Source organism: Nanorana parkeri, unplaced genomic scaffold (genome assembly GCF_000935625.1).
Source record: "Nanorana parkeri isolate BGI_ZX_2015 unplaced genomic scaffold, ASM93562v1 scaffold753, whole genome shotgun sequence".
Classification (NCBI taxonomy): Eukaryota; Metazoa; Chordata; class Amphibia; order Anura; family Dicroglossidae; genus Nanorana; species Nanorana parkeri.
Genome location: NW_017307021.1, coordinates 36,036 through 54,768, shown reverse-complemented (window position 1 = coordinate 54,768; position 18,733 = coordinate 36,036). Strand labels below are relative to the sequence as shown.

Sequence of the window (18,733 nt, the reverse complement as noted above, 5' to 3'; positions counted from 1 at the left end):
AATTGTGCACAATTCAAGGGGACTTTAGTTTAGTGTGGGTGTTTGCTGTGTTGTCCGAAGCAAGATGAGTGGTGGTTCCAATGACTAGCCTAACAGTATTAGGTGCATTGGGTACTTGTCTCCTGGCATTGGTCCATCTATCTCTGCTGGCCCTTAAGAACACCTTTTACTGGAGCTTTTATTAAGTTTAGTGCATTTAAGTATGGAATCATATTGGATAGGTACACACTGAAACTGTGTATGATAAGGTACCTGTGTCTAATTGAAAAATACTCTACCTGGGTTTCCTGTAGTACAAGATTATTCAATGAAACCTCAACCAAGCAGATCTACCAAAGTATAACCTTTCTGACTTAGGAGTCTCTCATATTTCCATGCATGGTTCAGTTAAGGGTGCTAATACTTTTTCCTGAATTTATAAAATTGTTGTTTACTCTACATTTATTCTTCAGGCCTAATCCTGAACACCTGCTCAACAGTCCTCAAGCAATTGCGTCACACCTAACACATTGCTATCATACCCACGTGTATACTGTTGTTGCTAAGGGTTAAGGAATTTTACCTCTTTCCAGTCTTTTCAATGGCTACATTAAAGTAAATGTGAACCAAGAAAGTAAAATTTTATGGGCTGTAACATGTTAATATTTTAAAGGTAGTTTTCAGTCTCCATAATGCTGCCCTTTGATCCACCATACTTCACAGTGCATGGTTCTGTGGTCTTCAGAGATAACAGAAACCATGTTATTATTACAGTCAGCATAGACACAGGGCACAGGAAGTTAACAACTCAAGATTTCTAGCAGGATCAACACATATTGTTTTGAATGTATCAAACCGATGTAATAAAATACTTTCAAATGTATATTTAACGGACATAATAAGAGAAGTTCACTGTAAGGCTGGGTTCACACCTGGGTGTACGGAATATGCGCGTTTGCACCGCGATTTGCGGTAAAAGAAACACGCGACAAACGCCCATTTACGAGGGCTATCAGGCTGTATCATTTTAAATATATTTATGGTACTTTTTTCATTATATAGTAAAAAAAAAAAAAATAACCCCCCCGTGGGGTCACAAAAGAAAGCTCTCTCTGTCCCTAAAAAATTTTAACATATATTGCAAGGCTATAGTCCGGTCATGCTGACTGGTGACATTTTTGACTGACTGGTGAGACACCGCCAAATTTTTCAAGCCCTGCCCATAGGCAATTTATTGGTTTTCACATGCTGAGTGTTTTACAGCGCGCCGATCACCGCTGTAAAACGCCCAGGTGTGAAACAGGCCTTAGTATTTACATACTAATTAAACACTGTATACTTTCCATAGCGTTTAAAAGAAATATGTGAGTACCGCTATCAGATTGCAAGCGCTGTGCAAAAACAAGAGCTCCTTGAACCCCCAGATAACCATAGTTATATTTAAACAATGAACCTGAATGAATTATAGGAGGAGCATCCTCCCTTCTAGCCTAGCAGAGATGGGAACCTCCTAATCTGCCAAATTATTAAGGCTGCCTACAAGCATTAGGCCACTGCTGGGCTTTCCTACTAGAAAGCCCAGTATGCATTGCAGGCTATCATAAATGCGCCCTGTAATAGGTGTATATAAAATAAATACTATACAAATTCCAAAATTGACTAAAACTATTATAGTTTCATATTAAAAGGACTCCTTCATGTAACACCAGTCTTAGCCAAACCTTGGTAGTGTATATGACCAGTCCAGAGCCTGTCTTCATGTATATACATAGAACATCTGCTCATAGGAAGGAAGTATTGTTTAATCATATGTGTGTAATACCATTTTGTTGACTATCACTGTGATCTTTTTTCTTAAGGGTTGAATCTAAGATTTGGTCACCCATGGTAACTGAAGAAGGCAAAGCACACCCATATAAAATGAATCTGGCCTCTAATGCTCAGGTAACTGATGCTATTTATTCTCGTATTGTATTATTTGTTGATAGAATGACGGATGCGTTTTGTTATAGGGGTTCTAAGCAGCACAGCAACGTATGCTGTGTCCAGCTACAGAACTAAACTTGCCATAGTTTGTTCTTGAATTATGCTTATCGTAGGTTCATGTTCGACAGCCACAGGATATGTTGTATTAAGTTTTTTATATGTCCCCCTAAGTAAATACACGGTCCTAAAGAGCACCTGTCCTGCAAAATGTAAAAAGTGACATATCGTTTTATGGGTTGTGCCAAAGCAAAGTTCTAGTACATCATTGTCAATGGTGTAAGTCACCCAATCTCTTGAAGTATAAAATGCCATGGCGTGAGCTTTGACCCTGAGGTGCATGTGGCCATTCATAGCCATAGTCTATATTGCATGCTGGGAGTCCCTCTTGTGTTTGGTTTGCAGAAGTAGCGTGAGCATGCGCTTTCCAAGCAAATGAGTATTCACACTGAGAAAACTTGGATCAGGAATGAGGCCAGACACCTCTGTTGCGGGCTTCGCTAAGGGGAAAGGAATCATTGGATTTATTTTCCAATAACTAAGTAAAGGAGAATAATAATATGAGCCAGACTAAAGACTTCAGATATCAGCTAAACTGCAGAGCATGGCCATACTTTCTAGCTGCTATTTTTTGCTTCTATTTCTTTATTTATAAATCAACAGCTACAGTCTAAACAGACTTTTTCTGTATATTCTAATGACGGAGTCGCCAAGATCTGTAAACATAATTTTACAATAATTTATTGGTTTGGGGGGCGTATGTAGACACACAAATGTATGTCTGCACATCCTGTTTTGAGATCTTTAAAGCTCTGTTAAATCAAGTTAAGTCCACTTGTGTATGATTGTTAGAGGCATGGGGCCCCAAAAAAACTTTTTTTTGTTAAAGAAAGGTTAGGTTTAATTTATATGGGTAATTCAAATGCAATCTGTGCTTAGTTCATAAAAAAGAAAGCTATTTCCACTCATCCTCATAGTTAGAGCCGACGTGTGACATTTAAATTGTCACACGTTGGCTCTATTGATCGGGAAGTGAGCAAACATATACCGTTGCGCGCTCACTTCCCGATCATCTCCCTGGAGAGAGCGGTGACTGTCAGAGATTCTCCCTCTCCGATCCTCCAGCGATGACTGGAGGAATGGACAGGGGAGGGGGCGGGCACATCTGGTTCTGCCTCTAGATAGGCAGAGCCAGCTGTCAATAAGCCAGCTGGGTGGATCTCGACAGTATTGGCGGGATCCGTCCCGGCTGCAGCGCTCTCAGTATATAGAGGGCAATAGCAATTATACAGCAATGGAGAATGGCAACTGGCTATAGTGAACTACAGATTCCATCAATCCATGATTATACAGCAAATATACAGGGCTGCGCGCAAATCTCAGCAGCCAGTATCGGCCTTTAGTATCGGGACATTTTCAGGAGTACTCCTGATAATACTAGTATCGGGACATCACTAATATATCTATCTATCTATCTATCTATCTATATATAGATATAATATATTATATTTACCTCTGAAGTTCTAATTGTAACAACACCTCCCTTGGTGCTATTGGAAACTATTGTATGCAGGGGTTATAATTGGGCATCAGTCGCAATCCACTGGTTAATAGACATAACCACTTTTTAAAAAAATGGGTCTTATTGATGGCTTTCATGGATGCCTTGGAACATGAAGTCCAAGCAGACATTATATTTTGTAATCATCTTGGTTTAATGTAGAAATAATGTAGCACAGGGGTAGGCACCTCAGCTGTTCAGCTGTTTTGGAACTAAAAGTTCCATAAGGCATTGCAAGCCACAGACATGAGTCCCACATGATGGGGTTTGTAGTTTCACCACAGGTGGTGTGCTATGGTTGCCCACCCCTGATGTTGCGTTTCCATAGAACAGTGTAGGCTGCTATATGGCATAAGTACAGCTGTAACTGTCTGTTGCTGCATGGGAGAAAATAGATTGTTTCTCTCTACTGACCTAATCCAGTTGGTGTTTTGGGGAAAACATATCAGCAGATATTTACATAACCCCTTCCAAGTCTGAACATTCTTCACTCACATGTAATCGTTCTCGGCCATTTTAGGATAGATATTTGTTACTAATGAAGGCATCTAAGGCCATATGGGAAATCTTTTTTTGCACTGTGACTCTACACAAATGTTCTGTTTATCATTTGGACAGAAAATTATGATTTAGAAATGATACAGCAATATTCTATTTATCAAAAAATATAAGAATAGTGCTTTACATGTTGGGTGAATTATGTTGCCCTTCCTCCCCTATACCCCTACTGTGCCCTTGTAAAGGGAGATTCCACCTTTTTGAATAAAAATAATAAATGCGCACTTCTCCATAAATGAAAACATTTGCTTTTATTAATATTGTTTGCATTAGAGCCATTAAAGTATTGCAACCACGATCAGTGTACGGGCAGTCCCCGAGTTACAAACATCCGACTTACATACGACTCCTACTTACAAACGGAGGCTATTACTGTACAGCCGGGGTAGTTGTAATGATATTGCGCTCGTGCCGACGTGGAGTGCCCTGCGGCTGCAACTGTATGGACACACCAGGGATTCCTGCTGCACATTTTTTATGTGTTTCCATGCGTTCCAGTGCATTCCAGACCAGAGAAAATGGGACGAGCAGTATTTTTTTTGGTCTGGTCCGGAACAGCCTGCGCTGGTGTGCAGATCTCAGAAATGCCATAGGGTTACATTGGGATGCTTTTTTGGTCCGGGAACAAACTGTTCTGGTCTGGACATGATCGGAACATGGTGTGAACAATTGCAGGCCTGTCTCTGAAATAATAATTACTGCATTAAAACGATTCCATGAAAAAAAAAAGAAGTGAAATGGAGGAGGAGCAGATGATATCCGGAGAGAAGGCAGTTGTGATTTGGCGGATGGGATGAGGTCAGCGATTGCAGTGTGGTGTTGATCTGCTTCCATAGAGACATGATGTAATCTGCAGGGTGTGTCATTCCGCACTAGGTGTGATAAGAATGAAATAACACACACAAGATATAACAGGACTATTGTTTCATGTGCTGGAGCCGCTGTAACCTCATTGCTCTGGAATGTCAGAGGGTTCAGTGCCCTGTGCAGAAATCAGATGAACATTTTCACTACTGGGCCTGGGCTACAAGTACTAACGTGAGTGGAGCGTCTATAAACACATTTTCATACATTAGAAGTCCTGGATGAATTTTAATGTAACAATTTAATATGAAATAACAGGCTGTCCCCCCAGTGACACACAAAGGCCACGTCATCATGAAAAATACTAGCATGTATGACAGGGGTAGGCAACCACCGCACTCCAACTGTGATGGAACTACAAGTCACATGAGGCATTGCAAGACTGACAATCGCAGACATGACTCCTGGAAGCAAACGCTTGTTGTTTCACCACAAGTGGAGGGCCAGGGTTGCCTACTCTTTTTGTGACATTTGAGAGGAGTATTACCTCCAAGGGCTGTCATATGCCAAGGCAAGCCACATGGTGGGTAAGCACAGACACAGCAGGCATCACCTTTGTTAAAGAGACCCTGACACCAACAAAAAAGATAAGAACACAGAAAAATCAAGTATTGTAAATGCTTACTTCCCTTTCCACAAATTATTTGTTATTCACCTTGAAATGTTCCTTTGAACTTGCTAGAACATTTGACTACTCCAGCAAGAGTCCATTCCCTAGCACAGTCCTTTCCTTGCTTATACATCATAGCCCTATCCTTATCTGGGAATTTCGAATTACTGACTGCGATGGCCCAGCTCCTCTCCTCACCTACCTTCATAAGCATTTATGTAGCTGCAGCTAGGAGTCTGCTGGGGCTGCTGACATCACATCCAAGAGGTCCAGCATCACATCCAGCAGCAGTCTCAGGGCTTTTGGATGTCTACACGTATAAATTAACATGCATATAATATATATTAAATGCACATGTAATCTTATGAGAAAATTGTTGAAATAAATGGTCTGGTGACAGGGTCTCTTTAAACAAAGGCAGATTATTTTGATTTTCGGGGTCTGCATAAAAGCCTACTAGCTTAATAAACGGAGAGTACATTTTTAATAGATCCAGAATAACAGGCCGGTCATAACAAACTATATAAATGTTCTCTGTTTGGACTGAGCTAATCTATTCAGTTATTTAGGCAGTGTGTGGGCATAAAACAACACATCTCTTTGCTTCTGTCTAGTCCACAGACAGCTAGTATTGTTGTCACACACAAAAAAGACAATACATTCATTGTACATAACAGATTTGATCCTTGATCTCAGTTTATCACTTCTCATGTCATACATTTACACTGCTTTTGACTGACCAATTTTCTTTTGTAATGTATTGCGTATTTATAGAGTTGGCTATGAAATAAAGTAAAATTAATATTTTTTAAAAAGCGAGAAAAGATGTTAAACCACTGAACCAAAAATATTATGTTAACTTAGAGACATGTTAGTAGTGTTTATTTTTCACACTACCCAGCCTAACGTCATGTATATACTAAAGGTGCACCAAAATGCAAATTTCAAAACCGAAATGAAACCAAAATAAAGTCAGGCCGAAACCGAAAATGTTTTTATTTGAACTTTTTTCACTTTTTTTAAAAAATTATTTATTTTTATTTACTTTTTTAAAAATATTTTTATTTTTTTAGTTTACTTTCAGGGGCTACGTGGAAATATTAGGGGTCTAAACAGACCCCTGATATTTCTCTTTTAAAATAGAAAAAGAGATTGAGAACACAGAGTCCTTAATCTCTTTTTCTGCAGCCTCTGTTATAAATGAACCCTTGGTTCTCAACTGGTGGGTCGTGACCCAAAAGTGGGTCTCGACCCCGTGTTAAGTGGGTCGCCGCATGCCTTCCACTTTTCTAGGTGAGAGACTCCACAGCCTCCCCCTGGCACAGCACTGTCAGTTCTCGCACCAAGCAGCCATTCAAAATATGCTGCCGAGTGCTGGGTGTCAGCTTTAGGTGGGGCAGGCTAGGGCAATGGCGGTGAGGGAGCTCCGTCCATACTTGCATTGCTTACAGCTCCCTAGCGTGTCCTATAGAGGTGCCTGGACCGGAGTGATGTAATATTCTGACTCTCAACACCTCTACAGGGTGTGCAAAGGAGCTGTACAAGCGATGCACATATGGATGGAGCTCCATCACAGCACAGCAGCCCACACTGGACCCCAGGCTGATGACCCACTCCAGTTCTCGTAAGGTAGGGAGACTGGGTGGACCTAAAAAAAAAAAGAAAAGTGTGCATGAGAATGTGTCTGCATTTGTATGTTTGTCAGTGTTCTTGAGGGCCAGTTCATACTAGTACAGTGCGTCAAACTGTACCACACAGTAACAACTACCGTGCATTCTGGTGTGGGAGGTGTGTTGCGTTGCTATTCATTTGAATTGTACTCCAAATGCACCTCCCACCCACAATGCATACGGCCGCACCAGAACGTGCAGTACCCTAATGCCGTGCGTTCCATTGCAGTGCAATTGGGTTGCGACTTAATGGCCAAGGACAAATGTGGGTCCTGAGGTTACATAGGTTGAGAACCACTGGTCTATACTGAGTGTTCCTGTTCATTCATAACATGAGAATATAGTATGTTTACTATAATCACAATCATGAATGATCAGGAGGTGATGTAGAGCACTTCCCATTCATTCATAATTGAGGATATAGTAACAGTACTATGTCCTCAATTATGTACAAACACTCAGCGATCACTGATCGCTGAGTGTTTGTACTCGCTCTCCATCCTGACACGCTGTCACAGGAGGCTGGGTAGGCCGGGAGGAGAGCTCAGCCTCTTGTGACAGCGTGGGCTGTCTCCGCCCACACCGCTCTCCTCTGATCTGTGACAGGCGAGACGCAGGCCGCTCACAGTGCTCTCCTCCCGCAGCGCTCGGCCGGCTGTCAGTTTCTCTCCTACCCACTGGGACACAGAGCAGAGCCCAGCGGGGGGGAAAGGAATCACGAATGCACCGCTGTATCGGCCAGAAAATGGCACTTTCGGCCGATATGTTTCAGCGGCCGATATATCGGTGCATCCCTAGTGTAAACTTTATGTACATTACATGATGAAAGTTATGAAAAATATCTTGTATGATAATATAAATAGGTGCAAATGTTTATAAATAAACATCGTTGGAAACACTATTTGGACCAGCAGATATAGGTCTGTTGAATATTTATATCAATGATTAGCACATCATAAAAAAAATAGTGTGTGTGTGTGTAATATATCTTATTTCAGCCCGTCTGAACGCGCTACAAAACGGCCTACGCCCAAAAAAAGTACAGGAGCTTCTTTGGGGCGTTTTTGTCGAGCGTATCCCTCGGAAACGCGTTCCACGAAACACGCGACAAACGCGCATATTCGATATGCCTAGGTGTGCACCCAGCCTAAGGCCTGATTCACACCTGGGCGTTTTACAGCGCGTTCCTACGCTCTGTAAAGCGCTCAACATGTGAAAACCAATGATTGCCCATGGGCATGGTTCCCACCTGGGCGTTTTACAGCGCGTAGGAACGTCCCTACGCTCTGTAAAACGCCCTACGCCCAAAGAAGTACAGGAGCTTCTTTTGGGGCGTATTTGCCATGCGAATCGCTGCAAAAACGCGCGACAAACGCGCATGTTCGATACGCCTAGGTGTGAACCCAGCCTAAATCCAGTCCTTCTTTTTTTTTTTTTTAGGTTTGTTTTTTTTAGTTCTGAGAGTTGTTTTAAACTTAACATCTCTACTATTTTTCTAATTTGACATTTCAATGGGGAGATTCTTCCTTACTTCCTGTTCCTTTTGATGCCTGGTCAGGAGATGATGGAAGACACATAGATAAATAAATCATTGTTCTAGTTCTATTCCTTCCCCACTCTACTAAAATGTGTTTTTGAGTTCCATTTGGGAAGATTAAAAGGGATTATAGGGCAAAGCTCCCCACACCAAATAAAACCTGACAGTGGCTCTATCTAAAAAAAATTGCGTTTTGGCTGGAGTTGCGCTTTTAAATATGAGTTACTCTGCGCTGCTCTCCTTTTGTTCACATTTTCAATGACTTGCTGCCACTACAAGCTGATTATATTCTGTATTGCATGAGTTTTGGCTGTATTGTCACTTCACGCATGCATGTTAGTCACCTCTGATTTTCCTTCTGGTCCCCTTGCATGCAGGAAGTAAAACAAATAGGAAGCACACACAATCGAAGTGCTCTGCCATTCAATACTGCCTCCGCTTCCAGCACCCCCAAAGTGATCACTGCCCTGTACAACAACCCAGCCGGCCTCTATTCTTCTGAAAACATCCAAAGCTTCAATAGCACATTGGAGTCCCAATCAACCAATGGTGCTCAAGTGCCAAACAAAGAGTAAGTATCAATTATCTGGCACATTATGTTGATGATGATTTTAATGTGTTCTTATCATGCAGGATGGTTGCTGCCCTGTGAACATGTAGTGACTGTATCTGCCTGTTTTCTGAGTCATGTCTGCTCCAGTTGGGAACCCAGTGATGTATACATATTTGTGCCATCTTCATCTTTGCCCGCACAAGTATTAAATATTGGCAAGATCACCATTTACTGATTATTGAAACCATGTGAGGGAGCATGTACATTTTGCTCTTTTCCAATACATGGTGGTCTGATGGGTTATTAGTTTACACAAGAAAGATACATTTGTTTATGCTCTCTTTTCAGCTCACAGGAAGTGACAAGGACACGGCATTTCTGGCAAGATCAGCAGGTATTTTCTGTACTTGCTGAAAATGTTCTTGGCCTGAAAAATGAAAACTAATGCAGCCACTACATCCAAGGATGAATAGTAAGCTGTGATCGATTTACATTTTCATTATTGGGTTTAGATACGTTTTAAAGGTGCAAGCCAGGAGGTTGTCCTCCTAATTGTTCCATCAGTACTTAGTCATTCTGTGATTTTACTAAAGAATGAAACCAGAAAACGGATGATGGACCCAGAGCTTGCACCCTCAAAAACCATTGTGGCAGCTCCCATATTTCTACCCTTCAAGGTTCCCTTTAATACAGCGGCTCGGGTACTTTCCAGCATGTAAACAATACATACATTTTGTGTTCTAGTGTTTAACCACTTGAGTGCCTAGTGCCCTTTTAAAACGGCACTGGGGCAAATCGTTGCTATTCTAGCGCTGCTTTCAAACGGCACCTGGGCCTCTAGTGTTGGAGTGTGGTATCCCAAGTGATCAGTATAAAATGATATTAGTTCTTTCTTGTTTTGACCATATGTTTTCTCTCCATCCACATGCCTTCTACAGATCGACTGATGGGAAAACTAACAGTATGTTTTTTCATTTACCAGAGACCTGTCAAATTTCAGCGTGCTTTCAGCATGACTTACCAGCCACTAAAATCACCATCAGACTCCATCAGGTGCTTTCTCATTAATGTAGTCTGCTCTAGTTCATAATGCCAGCAGCAGGGAGCCTTATGCCCCACAATGTCGTAACTATTATTCATCAGATACAAAAACATTCCAGCCAGTGTAATAATGTAGTTACTGTATATAAGTAATATTTATTTTAGGGTTAATGCATTATTAGACTAACTCTAACGTAGCCACTTTATATTTGATAGTTTTAATGAGTCTTAATCTAATGCTAAGATTTGATTTTGATACTTATTTATGTTGCAAGGCTTTCATTGTAAGTTTAGAAAAGCAATTGCCCAATGCAACAGTATTTTTTATTAATTATCTATTTTCTTTCTTTTTTTTTTTCTGATCTTTAATTATTATCTCTGCCTTTGACTTTTTAACTGGGCTTTAGTCCCATCTCTCCTTCTGCGATGTTTAAGGCTCCCATGTCTTCTGTGTATAACCCTCTTCAGTCATGTACCGCCCCTGGCTCCTTGCAAAGGAGGCACAGCACCTCTTCAATCCCAACTCAAATGCGAGTGGGCCCTGAAGAGTTAAAACAAGCCGCACAGATCTGTCCCAACAGCCCAGTGGAGGTGGATATTCCTGGACTTAAAGTCATGCACAACCAGTTTAACTCCCCATTACAGCTCTATTCCCAAGAAAACCTTATGGACACTTTGCAGGGCCAGATCTCTTCCATTAACCCAACTTATACCAGGTAACATTGCCTGTGTGCGCACATACCTGGCACAGTGCATGCTTCCTGGATAGTCACTGCTTGCTGCTCACCTGGCATCTCACCTTCATGCATGCATGCATGCATGCTTGTGTTCTCATTGCACCCACCATGCGCAAACAATGCTGCTTATACACTGGAATTTACTGTAGTTACATAATGCATCAGTCACAAATGCATTCATACTGTTACTATTTACCAGGTGTGTGAAATCTGTATCATTTTGCTAACTGGTGGAAGTTAGAGAATACTGTATAGTTTTAAGACTTAACACTTAGGCTGGGTTCACACCTAGGCGTATTGAATATGTTCGTTTGTCGCGTGTTTTTACCGCGATTCGTGGTAAAAAAAACACGCGACATCGCGTTTCCGAGGGCTACTTGGCTGTATCCCAATGGAAACGCGAGACCAAAACGCCCCAAAGAAGTACATGTACTTCTTTGGGCGTAGGCCATTTTGTAGCGCGTTCAGACGGGCTGAAATACGGCAAGGTGTGAACCATACCCATAGAAAACAATGGGACTTTCATGTTTGAGCGTTTTGTAGAGCGTTGGTAGAGCGTTGAACATGCTACAAAACATACAGGTGTGAACAGGGCCTTACACTTGGACCATTTTTCATTAGGTCATGCTGAGATCCTTTTATGTTCTACTTATTGTTCTGGGAAGTTACAAAACATTCATTAAACGTATTACAGCTGAACGCCACCTTTTGCAGTAGGTCCGTCCTTGAACTGCAAAAGTTAACTGCTTGTTGTACACAGGGGATGACGGATAAGGTAATATAAGTATGTTATTCCTCGCTCCCTCAAGCAGTCAGTACTCTCCTGTGCTGCTTGAGGTCATGGGTTGTAGATGGGCCCTCAGTGTCTTCACATACAGTACATGACTGACTGCAGGTCCTACATTGTACAGGAAGACGTCTGAGAGCTGGGCAGCGAAAAGGATCGACTTTGGGGACCGGTATAGCAATGCAGAGAAAGTGTGCGGAAGAGAGGAATAACTTAAATATGGAGTACTATGAGATAAGTGATTTCCAGTCACCTCATAGTTCTAGCCGACCTGTGACAATGAGACTGTCGCAGGTCGGCTCAGTAGATCGGGAGGTGATCGAACAGATAGCGGTGTTCGCTCCCCTCTCGATCCTGTCACTGCTCTCTGCCGTGACAGGGGAGGGGCTGGATTCCCCCCTCCCCGCTCCGATCCGCCAGCGCTGACTGGCGGAACGGACATCGATGTCGGGATCCGCTCCGGCTGCGGCGTCTCAGTATACCGCGAGCTGTAGCTCGCGGTATACTGAGCTTAGGGTAACGGGAGGACGCTAGTTTGTGTCCTCCCGTTACCCTAAGGAGAACTATGGGGAAAAACACTGACCCCATAGTTCTCCTTTATGATTACCTGATTTATCATTCCCTAGGAAAAAGAAGCAGTTAACCCTTGGGGGACCCATTGCAAGGGTCACTTTTTTCTTTTGTTTCCTGGAGTTTAGCTTTAAATTGCATCTCTAACCAAAACCTTCTTTCAGGTTTGGATAGAGTGGGGAATAGTTACAACCCCATGTCAAGTCTCTATTGCTGTTTGTATCTTCAGTGGGAGCATTCACTTTCTATTTGTCCTAGTGGCCATTGTTACCGACACAGAAAGTGATGGATAATCTAAAATGTTACCATTGTTCTCTCCAGAAAAAGTCTCCTCACATTTTGCTTGATATCATTTTGTTTTGGAGAAAGATGTCTAAGTGGGGATTTTGTTTTTCCTTTTCTGTCTGCTTGTTGGTATTTGGGAAATGCAGGCACACAGAATGCTGAGCATTCCAATAACAACTGTGAATAAGTTCAGGTTATTTGACAATTTTATTGAATTATTATACTAAGAGATCAAAATGTCCTATTCCCAGCCCTCTCCTATGGTAAAAGCTGCTGTTGTGGAGTCTGAGGATATCCACATTTTACAATAATGTTTCCTAAGATTTCGTGGACATCAATGGAAGAGGCATTTTTTTTCCATCGATTTGTTCTACATCCTCTAGTCTTTCTGTTTTTTGAAAATGGCAAAAGGGAAAGAAAAAAAAGGGAGTGTTGCACTTAAAAAAAACCCCAGTGATCCTGATCCTGGCTTTATTACATAGTGCGTTAGTGACCTGGAAAAAGTATACAGTCTAAACCTTCATCCTGCATGTCTTTTCTGGGTCAGAGACTCACAGAGGCATGAAGTCAGGATAGAGATGACCTCCCCAGAGCAATTCAGCAATGATGGCTTCCATTATTCCTACACTTACTGGTTCTCTTTAAACATTTTATATCTCCCTGTATGCTCAGTTCTCATGTCCTGTGTTTCCGTTGATCTTTTATTGTTGGACCTTTTTTATTTTATCACCATATGCCGTCAGCAGTGAATACAATAAAAAACAACATATTTTATTCATATTTTGTCGGATATTCATTTTCCCAATTTCACAGGTTTTATGATGAATGTAAAGTCACATTTTCTTTCCTGTTCTGCTAAAAACATTCCAGGTGCATGAAAACAAAAGGTGTGCAATGTTTTACATTCTAAAGTAGCCACAGCATAAAAATGGTCTTCGTGGGGAATGCAGTTCAGAGGTCCAGAAATTAGTCAGACCTATAGCTCTGCAAAAGGCAGTGCTCGTACTCCTGGCTGATTGGTGAGCGCTGGCTCTGACTTAGCGGGAGGTGTGTTATAGACATCTGCTGAGAGATCACTGCTTCCGCACAGAGCAATGGCAGGCAGTGGACCAACTTTACTACTCAGTCTGAAAGACATTGAACAACTTTTGTTTTGATGCACCTGGAATGGATTTAGTGGATTTAAACTGAATGTTCAATTGGGCTTTAAAGTAAACCAATTACTTTACCCTGCATGGGCAAACCATGTGTTCACTTTAAAGTGTATTTCCAGTTTTTCAATCAAATTTGAGAAAACTTCCTCTATATGTCTGTTATGTGTTCCTATTTACACAGCATACCTAGATTATTTTTTAAAATATTTCTTACCTTTTAGATGTGTCCGTGTAGCAGTCCTTCCCAAGCTTCTCTCTCATTTTTCAAGGGACGGGAAACTTTGACTGTACCCAAAGAAAGACTAGGGACTGACTGCGCTTCCCCTCATTAATATGCAATGCTTCTAGATCACTAACCCTTTGTTAGGATTGACATCACTCAAATCTAGTTTACAACTAAAACTGAGCCCGGCAGGGTTAATTATTTTAATATTAACCTGCCCAGCCCTCCTTGTATTTTAGAGCAAAACGTAGTACAGAGAATAACTTTTCTTTCAGAATAAAGCATGTATTAGGGATGCACCGATACCAAGTACCGAACTCGGTACAAGTACAGATACTTTTCAAGCTCCAAGACTAGACTAGAGAAAAATTAAAAAGTTAGGAGGCAGCTGTCATTTGTAAGGAGCATACGGAGCTCCTGGGATATGTACAGCCCTGTTTTAATGTATGATTTAGTTTTTATGAACATATATAAAGGGATGCACCAACACCATTGTTGCAGGTACGAGTACTGGTACTTGCCGAGTACTCACAGATACAAGTACCGATACATTTTTGTTTATTGTCATGTGACAGTTTTTCTAAAACAATACAGACTAATGATTTCAGGACAGTGGTGGAGCGCCAGAGCCAGGTCCCAGCTGCAACTTCTGCAACCCCGGTAGTTCTCGTGAAAATGCCAAGTATCTGCACTGGGATCTGACCATGTAACCGATATAAAATGTGTGTTATTCCAATTTGGCTGCAAAAGTGGAAATGCGCTTTGAAGTAATACTCATTGAAAAACACGTAAAAAGTAGTTTAGAAATATATGGCTCTCTGCCTTCCTGTTGCTGGTAAGTATATTTTGAGAAAAAGGTATTAAACGTTTTATAAATTCATTGTTATGGAAAAAAAAAGAATTGTGGTGTTTTTGCTGTCACTAATTTTATTGATGCCACACTGCTGTCATTTACTGCTGGCTTTCAATTTTAATGTGACGTGATATCAAAGATGGGTTTGTCCTATTATCTCCTTCAGTGTGGACCGGCCTCTACCTCCACAAGCGCGGCAGATTGACAAAGACTCTGAGGTATACAAGATGCTGCAGGAGAACCAGGATTCAAATGAACCCCCCAGACAGTCAACTTCCTTCTTAGTACTGCAGGACATATTAGAGAGTGATGAGAAAGGCAAGTAATAAATCCTAATAATATTCAGTATAACTTTCTTTCTCAGATGTACTAAGTGAGTTTATAGTCCAATGTATATGTAATCTAAAGGTATAGTACCCCATATGAGTTCTGGATAAATGGGTGGTGGCCTATTTACCTCCCAGCTTCATATGATTTTCGGGGACGCTGGTTAAAATTACAGTATACTCAGGAGTTAAATCTTAAAATTTGCATCCAAGTACCTTAACTATTAACAAAAATGTATCTTATTTGGGTATCACTCAGCTGTAGATCCTCAAATCATCTCTGAATTGGTGCTGACACTGTCCTTCCTTCTGGAGGGTGGCTACTTTTGTTCCCCACTTCAGAATAAAAATGAGTCTCCTCATTTTTAAGTAGAAGACAGACAACATGTGTGCAGATGTACATCTTGTGTCCATTCATAATGAAAAAATGTGGAAAATGTTGAACTAAATCTTAGCTTAGCAGCATACAAGTATATAAACCATTGTTTTTATGAAATTATTTAGGTGAACCTATCAAAATGGATCTTCTAAACATTGTTGTTTTTGTATACGATTCAAGGAATGTGAAGTCAAGCATTCTGTCATCGTTCAGTAAATCATTTTGAAATAAGTTGGGCTACAGTGAGTGGCTGAATGTCACGTCATACGGCATATTTTACTAGTAATGTTGGTTGGGGTGCTTTTGCTTTCTAGAAACTGCAAAAACATTTCAGTGTGCAATGTAAACTTTCCATAAGAAACACGAGGGCTGTCATTGCTGACCTGATACTTAAAGTGACCGCTTTGCTTCTGCCCGGCCCAGGGGTGTCGCTACACTTTTCACCGCCTGAGGCCGGTGGGGAGCAGGGACATGGTAGTGGTGGTGGTGGTGCAACTCCTGGCTCCGGCTCTGCTGAGCGTCCGTACCAGCTCACTGAGGTCACTGGTTGCTAGGAGCTGGTCAGGATGCCAGTCAGTGAGCTGGGCGGGACGCTGGACAAAGCGTCACAGGTTTTGTAAGAGCTTATTGCAATCTGAGACACTCTGGTTAGAGAGAGGGCGGCAGGCACACCTGTGGTGACGCGGCCACTTTAAAGTACTGACTACCTAGTGGTCTCTGCCTCCAGTACTTTGTAGATGCAGATCTAAAAAGTATGCAGCAAGCGAAGCCAGAACATATTCAGAAGCAGGTCAGCAGTAGTATGTCCTATTCCTATCACAGGTTTCTCCTTAAATTAAATAATAAGCAATTAGTATAATAAGGATGAAAAGGTTTTGTAAACTGGATCTTTGAAATAATTCCTTCACTGAGCTTTGTATAGAATCATAGTTGCAGGGGCGTAAATAGAAATCACAGGGCCCCATAGCAAAACTTTGTGGGGCCCTGTGCAGTGGCCCATTATGCGCCTAGGGAGACACAGGTGTTCCACACAGCCTCCTATTAAAATCAATGACAGGCTGCGGTTGCATGCATCTATAACCGCATCAGTGTACCTGTACAGCAGGGGTGGGCAAACTGTGGCTCTCCAGCTGTTGTGGAACTACATATCCCATGTGGCATTGCAAGATTCTCACCGCCACATGCATGCCTCCCAGAGACAGATGATAGGATTTGTAGTTGCACCACAGTTGGGGGGCTAGAGTTTGCCTACCCCTACTGTACAGGACAATGATTTTCTGAAGTACCATTGGGTACGTAGGAGAAAAGTCCAGCGGTGGCTATTTTCTGCTGACCCAGGCTGTTTTTAAAAATGTTTTTGGCTGGTAACACCCAGAAGGGAGCTGTTCTGAAGTGGGTTTGAGTGCATTGCGATGTGCTTGAGCTTGCACACAGTATGCAGATAGAGGTTTTTTTATGAATTGAAAAACAGGAGGGAGAACAAAAGTGAGTTATTGACTAATCCGGTCACCAAAACAAAGAATCTGCAAGAGTTATCCGCTCATTATGGTCTAGGGAAGCAAAATACAATTAAATCCACCTGATCCTCCAAGCCAGCCGGCTGTGACAGTGCTCCCTGAAGCCCTCTTCTCCACTCCAGCAACGGTATGTCCCTCAGCGTCCTCATGTCCTATGATGGGATGACTCGGGGACCACTGCAGGGGAGGGTGAGCGAGGCTGGAAGGACTGGTCTAAGCGTTGGCTCCGGGGATTGGAGGAGTATAGCTTTTTTTTGTTTTCCTCCCTAGACCAACATGAGCAGTTACCTCTTGCAGTAGCCCCCACTGCAAGGGTTAATAAAAAAAAAAAATGTTGCCTCAAGTTTGTAAAAACATTTGTTTGGGTGAGTTAAAATATACAAAATGCATCATATATACAATGGGGAGATTTATCAAAACTGGAGCAGACAAAATCTGTAGCAGGTTTGTACTGCAACCAATCGCCCTCTCTGTCTCCTTATCACATCTTACATGAGCAAACTGAAGAGAGAAGCTGATTGGTTGCCATGGGCAACTGCTCCAGATTCTGTCTGCTCCAGTTTTGATTCCCCAATATGTCTGAATCTGGAATTTTATTATGAGAGAAATGATTCCGAATCCTGTTCATGTTCCCAGATTTTCAGGGCACAGAACATTTATTCCCAGGTTCAGGCCTTGATCCCAACCCATACCCTACGTACTCTGACAACGTGCATATTTTAGACTCAGGTAGTGCATGACTGGCAGCTCAGTTGCTGCAAATCACTCCTGTGTGACAGCTTCTTATCACCATGTGTTCTCACCTACATTTGCATGTTCTCTCTTGCTGGCCAGATCTGTCCTGTGCTGTATGGCAGTAATTCATTTAAGTGATGAACTTCCTTTTGTATATTGTGTTTGTAGGAAGTAGTGAAAGACACTCTGGCACTGCTAGCAGGATGGGTGCATGTCCCCACCGTACAGTCACAGAGCTATTCATGTTCTACCGATAAAGTAACCTGTATGAACTAAACAAATGCATGACTTCTGCTTGCAGGTGAGAAGCCTTCTGGGTTCCGCAGTGTGAGGCCCCCCACCACCAAAGTGGCAGCTTCTGTTGGCAGTGGGCAGAAATTGCCAATCTGTGATCATTGTGGATCAGGCATTGTGTAAGTAGATGTTTTGGTGTAAGGCAAAGGTATAGATTGTTTTATTTTTCTATGAATTCTTTTTCTCACAGCCCTCAGTAAATGTGCCCCTTATATTTTTGTAGTAAGTTCAGCATCATCTTGATCTGTGTTTGCCTGCTTGATAACATGCATACGTATTCACTAGAAAGGTCTTAATTGCAGCAACCAGAACTACTTTGAGTACATAAAAAAAAAAAAAACCAACAACATAACAGCCCCCCCATCTTTTGGCAGAGCCCAGCACAGTAGTCTGGCAATGGGGGGAGGGGGATATATGTTTGTGTCCACCATTATCACATAGTTGCATAGTATTTGAGGTTGAATAAAGAAATATATCCATCAAATCCAACCTATTGTGTGTATGGTTCTACTGATGT

At 41.8% G+C, this 18,733-nt stretch overlaps 1 protein-coding gene across 4 annotated transcripts in view; it reads left to right on the top strand.

Moving 5' to 3' along the window:
• PDLIM1 (PDZ and LIM domain 1) overlaps nucleotides 1–18,733 on the top strand; it is a 46,791-nt gene that overhangs the window by 26,698 nt on the left and 1,360 nt on the right. The window contains exons 3-7 of one of the 4 annotated variants that reach the window (XM_018564457.1): nucleotides 1,839–1,923; nucleotides 10,298–10,368; nucleotides 10,764–11,072; nucleotides 15,132–15,283; nucleotides 18,224–18,335. In XM_018564457.1, the coding sequence (XP_018419959.1) occupies nucleotides 1,839–1,923; nucleotides 10,298–10,368; nucleotides 10,764–11,072; nucleotides 15,132–15,283; nucleotides 18,224–18,335 (729 nt within the window). Of the gene's footprint in view, nucleotides 1–1,838; nucleotides 1,924–9,139; nucleotides 9,334–10,297; nucleotides 10,369–10,763; nucleotides 11,073–15,131; nucleotides 15,288–16,978; nucleotides 16,986–18,223; nucleotides 18,336–18,733 lie in introns of those variants that run through there. The other 3 variants (XM_018564459.1, XM_018564461.1, XM_018564458.1) reach the window with 3 other exon arrangements.